The sequence below is a fragment of the Hippocampus comes genome, unplaced genomic scaffold (genome assembly GCF_001891065.2).
Source record: "Hippocampus comes isolate QL1 unplaced genomic scaffold, H_comes_QL1_v1.1 scaffold59, whole genome shotgun sequence".
Classification (NCBI taxonomy): Eukaryota; Metazoa; Chordata; class Actinopteri; order Syngnathiformes; family Syngnathidae; genus Hippocampus; species Hippocampus comes.
In genome coordinates, this window is record NW_017805406.1 from 640,587 (window position 1) to 650,309 (window position 9,723).

Sequence of the window (9,723 nt, forward strand, 5' to 3'; positions counted from 1 at the left end):
CCCCCCCCCCCCCGCCCCTTTTTTTGGAAGCATTATTATGATTATGCCAGTAAGGTACCCGATTGATGAATAGCCACATTGTTCTTTTGCTCTAATTTACCTTCTGGCTGAAGAGCATAAAAACTCATCAGTAGTACCTTGGCAATTAAAGGCGTCCCCTGTGGAAAACAAAATTGAAGGAACTGATGTCTGACCTAGAAACAACTTTTTTTTTTTTTTTAACCAGCATTCGAACTGTAACAAACAAACAGTTGATGCCTCACTTTGTTGATCCTCAAAATGCTTTTCATTACATCCAACCATCGGCGAAAAACACGTGGCCGGTGGCCCATGTCAGTCGCAGGGCACAAAACATACAATCAATCACATTGGCAATGATATCAGGACCTGAAGCGAAGCCGCCCAGCACTGTTATCATTTTACCGAATTAATCGTCAATGTGGCGACCATTGGTCAAGACCCACGCAAAGGAATTTGAACGTCATTTTTGTCAAGTCGCGTTCGAGATTAGACGTCGGTCCTTACATATGGGGATCCATCGAGTGTGTCCGTGTTCACCACCACAGGAGGACTATTTCCCTGGAGCGAGAGAGAAGGAGAGAAGACATGTGCATTATATAATAGAATCATGCCAGAGAGTCAAAGACATGGCAGCTCTCGTCAGAATAACCGTGAAACCTTCCCGTCGCAGCAATGACAAATGGCCATTTTGGCTCTCGGCGTACGGCTTTTCCCACTTTGCCGTGGTTGTTACGTTCAAGGATACGGGATAATGAGTCAAGAGCTCATGCCGGTTGCTATTATGTTTTCATGAGGGTCAGATAAATAATTCACGCCAGCCACTATTACCTCAACTGGAAGCCGTTGCCTTATTTTGGTATGGCTGTTTTAAAGGACTGTTCCGCATGTGTTATCAATGCTGTAAGGGGCCAACTACGCTAAACAGACTGAATGTGTGGACGAATTGCTTTTAATCACTTTCCTTGAGTTCCTTATTTCACACTTTGATATGTTAAGGATAGAAACCACTCACTGTTTAGCACCATTGATCGGACACGGCTCTGCACAAGATTGTGACGCAAGTCACTCACTACATTATCCTGCACTTCGAGGCATATTAGAATTGTTTCAGAAAATAACGACATGGTCCTATTTTTATACAAGTGCTGTAAGTTGAGTTTGTAACGTGGTGGTGTGAGCTGAGGAGGTAACCAGCCCTGGACATAATGTTGTTGGACAGTCGAAGGAGCAAAAACTCGTTTATTCGGAATGAAATAACAGTCACTCCGATTTAACATGCGCGATTTAAGAGCCGATTCCATGACCAAAAAAAGAAAAAGAAAAAAAAAAAGTACGAATGTACGGAAAAGGTGACGAACTCACACACTAAAGTTGACTAAAGTAAGTGAACGAGGCGCCACCGTGTGGTGCGATACCGTACTGCAGTAACGGACTGTGACAAGTTGAATTCCGATCCGACTGCCCTTACAAATACATCCAATCGCACGTTAATTTCTTAGCAGGCCCCTTCGGCCTTTCTCATAGACATTCATTTGGATTTTGTGAAGGCTTTGCATGTTCCCTGCACCATATCTGCCATTGATTGATCGTGATGCTGTAAAATGTTCACGTGAAAGAGCTTAACTATTTGTACAATCAGCACGCTGGGGCCGAGCGCGAGTTCTAATTAAGGTGATTTTTCACCGCCGCGTATTTGCAGCATTTACATGTTGGGAGGAACAGCCGTAAAAAGCCGATGAAACGCAATCGGAAATCGTTGCCGTTTCCCTCGCGTTAATGATAACGGTTCTAATCTAGCAGCCTCGAAACGATAAATACAAGTCTCCTGCCGCCTCCTCATAATGCTCACTCTACCATTAAAACCGTGCCTGTGCAATGCATCAATGTGTAGCTGTGGCCAGCGGGCCGTGCCGTTGAACGTGACGTCAAATTCATCCTCATCTATTCCCCAGACAGAAATAATGAATATAGCTAGCAGAGAGGAAAGATAATGTAGAGCCAGCTGTCCTGCACAAATTTTGACCGTGCGGAACGTTGGGAATTTTCGGATTGGCATCTGTATTTGGTTGCTTTGTCTGATTATCCTCATCAGAGTGAAGCAGCATATTTAAATAACCTCTTCGGGGGGTTTTTTTTGGTCTAAAATATAAAAACATTTAACATCAATCAATCACCTAACGGGTGTTGAACCTTCCCCGCCTCAATTTGTAAAATGCAAATGATGCATCAGAGAGGTTGCACACCCCGCAGTTGGAAGGCCCATTAAACAGTCGACAACTTTAATGTTTTCCTTTCAAATACCCAATAAATTACTGCAACAATTAAGCAATACAAGCATCGTGGGAAGCACCAAATGTTTGTACGTAGTACAGTAAGAAACAATGTTTTTCCTTTCGAGCCAGAACAAGTTAGATGATCGTACCGTAGAGTGAGTCGTGCATTACGATGGCATAATGAGAAGCTGTGTATTTGGTGAGACGTTTTATTAATGTTGGCAATATGATAAAGCGAAGGGTGCTGATTTTAGTACTGGTTGAGGTCACGGCGGCACAGAAGTTAATTTGGATGTCGCATTAAGTAGATTTCCTGTTTGTTGGCTCACTATTAAGTCCTGCGCGTGGGGTGTTAGAAAAGGTGGCATTGTGCATTAATGTGTACGCAGATGGCCACCACCTCCACGTTTGCGGGAATATGACGAACACAGAGCCGAATGTTTCACATCAATAGAAGTTGAGTCACAAACGTGCAGTAAATATGATTTAACACTGGGGGTCGCCAACATGGTGCCAAGTAAGCCACCAAAGACCACCTGAGGAGCCCGAGGGCCTGTTCCAAAAATAAGTTATATTGTAATATATTATTTTCTTATGTTATTATATCATCGTACAGTTTGTCGAATATGTTGTTGATATATTTGTGTTTGCTTTGTTTGCCAGGTTGGAATTCCAAACAAGAATCCGTTGACAATTACCTTACTTGGGTAAATATGAGGTAATTAAATGAACACGTATATGCATATATTTTTTAAATTAGGTGATATTATCAATATACAATATTATTTGAGGTTACACTGAAAATGCAAAAATAAAATTTTGCACTCCTATCGACATCTGGCACCTTCTGTCACTGGGTCAACTGTGTGAATGCCCTCAACCACGATACGAAGAAGTATGGGGCTATTTTTTTGTACGATACTGTATATGAGTACAAATTTATGAGCCTGAAAAATGTACAATCCAATCCACCACTCTCACTACCATCAATGGACAAATAATACGACCGCAACAGGAAACGCAAACCTACCCTTGTATGACGTGGTCGTTTCTTGGGGTTCCGTACATTGTTGAGGAGCTGGCAGCCCATGTTTTTCGCACGCCCCGCGGAAATAAACATTTTTACCTCAGTGCAGAGGTCTAAATGATGGTTTAGTTAGAGCGTAAACCCTACACACATCTCCAAAAAAGACACACACACTCAGTAATGTGTGTCGGGAAGAGTTCCGGTTGCACGCTAGAAGCGCTTGCTGCCCAAAACACTGCGTTCATGCAAAGCGATTTCATAACATTGGTTCAAAAGTCCACGTAGCTTCCACGTCCCTTTGATGAAACGGAATCATCCGCGGTATTCCCACTTAACACCTGCTTGTCCACGGCATAGACGGACCACTCTGGTTGATTGTACTGAGCTTTGGGCAGAACGTGCATGACCCAATTAGTGTCCTCCTCCTCCTTGCTGTCTCAGAACGGTATAGACCTCATCTGCATCCCTGAAAACAACAGCTTGAGCTTTGCAAATTCCTCATCCCTGATATGACTCACGGCTATTATCCGAGTCCTTGTCGTCCTGTCTTAAGAAGTCACCCATTCCAAAAAAAAAAAAAAAAACAACCCATTACTAATCCCTGACGTCCTCCATCATCCATATCAGCGGGCAGCGATAGCGACGTCGCTCGGCTGCCGGTCTGCGCTCGGTTGAAAAATGCAGTTCATGTTTTCTGCTGCTATACTGTACTTTACTCCTCCCCTCCCGTGGCGCTGAGGCAAAGAGGAGCGAGCGGGGAATTTTGTTGGCAATTACTCGGCTGTCTTTCAATATAATGGCCGCGCTGGTGATGCGAGAGGGGAATTATGCTGTGGTGGAACTTTGAAGGACGAGCAGCTCAAACCGGCCTCACATCACAAGCAGGTTTAGAAGTCGGATAGATAGCGAGTCAGCTATAATCGCGGAAACTCCACGGGAATTTTATTTATTTATTTATTTTTAATTAATCACGGGGCTACTCAATGTGGTCGCGGGCCGCGTCGCCGCCAATTGCCCATGCATCCGCGCAGGGGACGTACGGTACCCATTGATCAGACTGATGTAAGGCCATGCGGAAGGACAAGCTGTCAACTTGATGTTCTCATTTTGTTAGCGAAAACGCCTCCACCTTACCTTTCCAATTATGTCACCTTTCTAAGTGTGGGCTCTCTCTAGCTGTCGTCTGTCATTCATACAGTGTGCGCGCAGCTCTCATCTCCCCCCCTCCTCTTTCATGCATAGTTATGCCCTTCCCTTCCCAGCGGACCTGGACTGCTGGCGCACAGTAATTACACTGAAGCTGCAGGGACATCTTCAAACATTTATTAAAGAAAAGTAAGGAGGGCGAGGAAAATGAAGATAGACAGCAGATACAGGATGACAAAAGTGCAGAGCAGAGAGGGGATGGTATAATCGAGATCTCTTGGGGGAATGCTATAGAAGCCTGCAATTAAAGATGGATGTCAGACACATCAGCAAGGGGGTGACAGTCTTTGAGGATGATTTGCGTGAAAAACAAGTTGTTTTTTTTTTTCTTTTTTTTTTTTTGCGCTACAGTGATGTGCATCCTTTTTAGATGAGAAAAGACAAAGTGGAATGATAAAAAGAGCTGCCAGTTGGTTCTCTCCAGCTTTGTAGGTGTGGGACTCATGGCATGTTGTGTGTACTATCGTTAAGGTTTACCTTCACAGTCTAATCGGATACAAGATCTGTGTACACATTGTTTGAAAATGTTTTGACTAGCGCTGTCAGAAAGGTATTTGTACTTTGGACCCCCACATATTTGCAAATTAACCTATTTTGGGGACTTAATATTATTATTTTCGGGGGAAAAAAATCTCACTTATTCTGTTAATGTCAAAAAAAAAAAAGCCAGATTTTTTGTTTTGTTTTTTGGAATGGCAAAATACCTTCTGCACTATGTGTGATATTTTTTGTGTTGTTGCTTTGCTAATTGAAACAATGAATGTAAATTTGCCCCCCCCCCCCAAAAAAAAATCCAACCTGTGCAGCGGACGCACCCGACGCGCTCATCCAATCACGAACTTAATAGCGACAGTGCTGGATTTGTGATTGACAGTCAGCAGAAGTGGAAAATGGCGGCGCCCATATCTGCATTGGCTCGTGATTGTTTCATGCGGTCCCATAATGAGCATTGATTGTTCCCGAAGCGAAAGCAGATGTTTGCTGGATCCTGTTTATCACCCAGAATTCTCCTCTTTACCTACTTTGCCCAAGTATTGCCGTGTTCGCTGAGAGCCTCCTACCTGTAAATCAGTGAGGCCTGGAGTGCTGGTGGCGAGCCCTGCGCCATTAATGCAATAAAAGCGACAGACTGACGACACCGCCTACACACGAACACGACCACGCGAGTACTACACCGGCTGCGACGGTGCCCACGCACATACTGCAATGCATCACAGAGGCAGCGCCTTCTCCGCCAAACCATTGTGAGAAAAATAGAAGGACAAGCCTGTGGGAGATTCAAAATAATCATTTGATATGTGTCGTGCTCGCCGTTGTGTGTTGCGGGCTCCCGGCAGCTGACTTTTTGGTTTTCAAAAAGTGACGTGAGCAATTCACGGGGCATGAGATCAACGCCACCTGACTGATTATGACAAGTTTATTCAGAAATAGTAATAATGATTTGTTCGAGGTCAGGAACGCCACGTAGTACGGTCAAACACTGACACCTATAGGCTAATGAGTGATCTGCAATCAGGATTATTGATGTTTTTTCTTTCAACCGCGGGCCACGGACGTTTGGAAGGTTGACCCCGCGGGGATTTATTCCGTCGTTGCTTTTACCACTGACGTGCCCATCCACATGTTTTAGGATGTCTCTGTATGTGCTAAATTACAAGGAGAAAATTTGAAGGCAGCAGAGTATGCGTGCGCGTTATTGTAACAATCGTGTCATCCACATTGTATCACACACACACACATTTATTTCCACTGCAGAGAAGATATTCACATGCACCGAGACACTGAATTAGGACACCGTGACATCACACAACCATCAAAAAGATGACCTCATCCTTGCTTACAGATGAATATCTTGGAATGGTGGATCATTATGTCATATTAATCTGTAAGAGACCTGGGCCAAAACCAGATTGAAGAAAATGACAGGAAACGAGCACACATGCAAGTCTGGACAGTGATGACAGAGCATGACAACATTCGGGCTTTCCCTACAGGCGCAGGTTAGTGCTCTTACCAGTGTGGAAACAGCAGAAGTGTACATTGGAGTGTGTCCTGTAGACATCAATACAGGCTGCAAAACAACAAAAGGGAGAGGGTAATTGTGCTGGACATGCGGGTGGGCTCAAGGGAGGGTAGAACAAAGGCTTATTTTATGTTTTAATTTATCAGAGCGGATGCTGACAGCTTCATGTCGCAGTGAGCTCTCGGCAGAAAATGTTAGAAAGCAGGTCACCAGAGGTGATAGAAGAACCGAGATCAGCTACTATAAATATTGATGAAGGCTATAATTAAAATCCATGAAATATTATATTGCTCCCTAGTGACTAGTTTGGACCACGCCCACTTCAATCTAAGCGCATTTCCGACTATATGTGCACATTCATTTATCATAACACGCTGTGTTTCAATCAAGCCCTTGAACTGATTGCCACGAATTAGTTATTGGTAGGCTGAAAACCGGAACCTTTATAGTTTGTGGACTAATTTTACAAAATGGAATTCGACCAACATTTTCAGTAAAATAGGGCTCTGAACCGCAAGGTTATTTTAATTTGCGGAAGCTGAAGAAATCACCTTAACTAAAATTGAAAACACGATATTAAAAAAAGTGTTTTAAGTACATTTCACGTTTCCAAAACTAACTATAATTATAGCGAATGTGTCCCGTTAGCGTGTTTGGCAATTATTTTAATACATGAGCCTTTGGGGTTTATTTTAAATGTATTTAATTCAGTAGTACGGTTACACGGAGAGAGAAGCGCGAAATGTTAGCTGGGAGTTGTAGTCCACTTATTGTATCGCAGCCATCATTTAGCATCAGCCAATTAAAAAGAGCCACCGGATGACGTCGCCCCTGGTTTGCGTGTTTGAATTTCGGTTCGAATGGCTTCAGTGGTCTTGTCATTTAAACGCGACGTTAGGTAAGAAATTCTTTCCTTTTTGGTTCATATATGAGGAAAAAAATATACAGCACATAAAAAAATTGTACGCAGTACCCTTAACCTCTGCATTGTGAGGTGCAAATCAGTCCATCAAGTTTAATACTTCTCAACAGGAATTCAAGCCACAAATCCACTTTAAAAGTTGGCAACTTGTCAAAGCAGGCGTCGAAGGTTTATTTCATCAGTTTGCATCTAACTTTAAAAGCTGGTTTATGCACTACACTTACTGTAATTCGGACTCTGTCGACTGTTGCACTGGATATGCACAAGGATCAACTATGTGCAAATGTTTTACTTTTTTTTTTCTATGGGCATTCTAGCCAACACATACAGTAAGGAATCCATCATCTGGACCGCCAAGATGTCGTGCAAGACCGCATCGCACCTGAGGGACATCTGGGAAGTGAGTAACATTTGCATTAGGCCTTTGACATTCAAGTCAAGACTTGAGTTGAGTGTTTTTATTGGTTTTAAGTGTAAATAGTCGCAGATTAACTTGTTTTCGCAGTCATGTATCACATGGATGTTAAAATGTTGCTTAAAACGAGCCTGCAAAATCATTAGCTTCTATTTTCTATGTGGGAATTTGTTTCAAAATTCAAACAAACAACATTGGCTTTCCCCGCGTGTCCCTACACAGATTGAGCTCAATCTTTTGTTCGGTTGCCTTTGGAATCCTAATGACAACAAAATAAATATTGGTTGGGATGGTACGCTATACAATACACTGACTGTGTTCATATTTATTTCCAGTGGGCAGGTTTTCAGCGATCTAATCTGTCGACAACTCCTTTTTGTCACACGAACACAAACCGCTAAATAACGGTTCCTCCGAAGATCAATCTGCCTTGCTCAGGTGCACATTCCCCTAGTTGTTAAAATAGCAGAGAGTTGAAGCATTTAATTTAACCCCCAGAGCCCGAAGCCTCCTTTTCCCCCTGGCCTTCTATTTTCTCATTTGGCTTCTCACTATGACCTCTCTTCTTCTGCCAAATGTGAGGGACACCATTTTTCCCAGGCCTCGCGTATTTATGTCTTTGCCCTTACTGTTTCCGAGTTGTCATCAACATCTACCGGCAATTCAACTCCACTCCAGTGTTCAATATGAAAGCCTAATCGTCTGGACAGGCTCGACGAAGCTGATTTATTGAGTTTGAATGGTATCTACGATGTTTTACTACACATGTTAACAAGGTCTTTAATTTTTAGGGTTAGAACTGGATTGTAATTTTCATTTTTATTGTTTTTTTTTTTTTGGTTTTGTTTTTTTTTTTAATCTTTGCTGCTAACAACAAGAGAGGGATGAAGGCAACCAATGATCTCGCAAATTTAACAGGAAGTCATCCCTTAGACAAACATATGGACCGTTTACCATCATTGCCGCGCATTGCTTTTGATATGAAATTTGTTGCGAGCGCAGGCTAAAGCAGGCGTTGGCGCAAGGCGAAGGAGAAGCTTACAAATCAATAGGTTGTGTGAAACTCCAATACAAGGGGATAGGCCACATGCAGGGGAGGGAAAACTGGTCACAAATATCTCACCGCAACGCAGCAATAAAAAAAGCGCACGCGACATGCAAACAAATGCCTGTGTGTAAGTCTCAGTTGCCACACGAATGTTTTTGTTTTGGGGGTTTTTGTGTTTTTGTTGTGGGGGGGGGGGGGGGTTTGTTTGTTTTTAACCCTTTCGGGACAGTTTATCATGTTACCAGATCACAGGGTGCATGAAAGGGTTAATGATCAGTCTTTTTGAGATTCATTCTGACTTTAAAAGGAGAAAAGCTCGCACACAAACAATATCGACGCTATTAGCCAAAATCAGCCGTTTAGAGTACTGAGATAAACGGTCAGCAGGTGGCCGCACATTATATGCATCCGCAGTCTATAGTTAATCACTTTTGCGTCAGCGCATTGTTTTGCGCCGTAAAATGCCTCATTATTACGCTGCAGCGAAGACACTTTTAATGGAGCATTCATTTAAGCATCGGAAGACGCATTGTGGGGGAAAAATAATGTTTTGGCCTGTTGGCATTAGAATCATGGAGCGAATGACTTGGCGATAGCCTGCAGATAGATAATTTCGTTGTATGCGTCGCATGTCTCCTCATCCACGCATTTAGAGTCAAAACAGTAAAACAAAGTCGTCTTCATCTGAATTTTATCGTCAAATCTGAGTGCAGGAGGCATGTCGGGTTTAGCTTGCGGTAATGATAGGACAGACGACGATATTATTTATTTATAGTTTCCATTAAAAC

The 9,723-nt window shown here is 42.9% G+C and overlaps 1 protein-coding gene and 1 long non-coding RNA gene across 2 annotated transcripts in view; one reads left to right on the forward strand and one right to left on the reverse strand.

Moving 5' to 3' along the window:
* dlg4a (discs, large homolog 4a (Drosophila)) overlaps positions 1 to 6,619 on the reverse strand; it is a 17,109-nt gene extending 10,490 nt beyond the window's left edge. Inside the window, exons 1-2 of the mRNA XM_019873545.1 lie at positions 6,542 to 6,619; positions 526 to 579 (exon numbers count right to left, since the gene is read on the reverse strand). Of these exons, the coding sequence (XP_019729104.1) occupies positions 526 to 579; positions 6,542 to 6,589 (102 nt within the window). The 5' untranslated portion in view covers positions 6,590 to 6,619. The remainder of the gene's footprint in view (positions 1 to 525; positions 580 to 6,541) is intronic.
* Positions 1 to 7,889, forward strand: part of LOC109517979 (uncharacterized) — an 8,494-nt gene extending 605 nt beyond the window's left edge. The window contains exons 2-4 of the long non-coding RNA XR_002168640.1: positions 2,958 to 3,012; positions 6,283 to 6,527; positions 7,790 to 7,889. This is a non-coding gene — a long non-coding RNA (uncharacterized LOC109517979). The remainder of the gene's footprint in view (positions 1 to 2,957; positions 3,013 to 6,282; positions 6,528 to 7,789) is intronic.
* Positions 7,890 to 9,723: the final 1,834 nt, after the last annotated feature.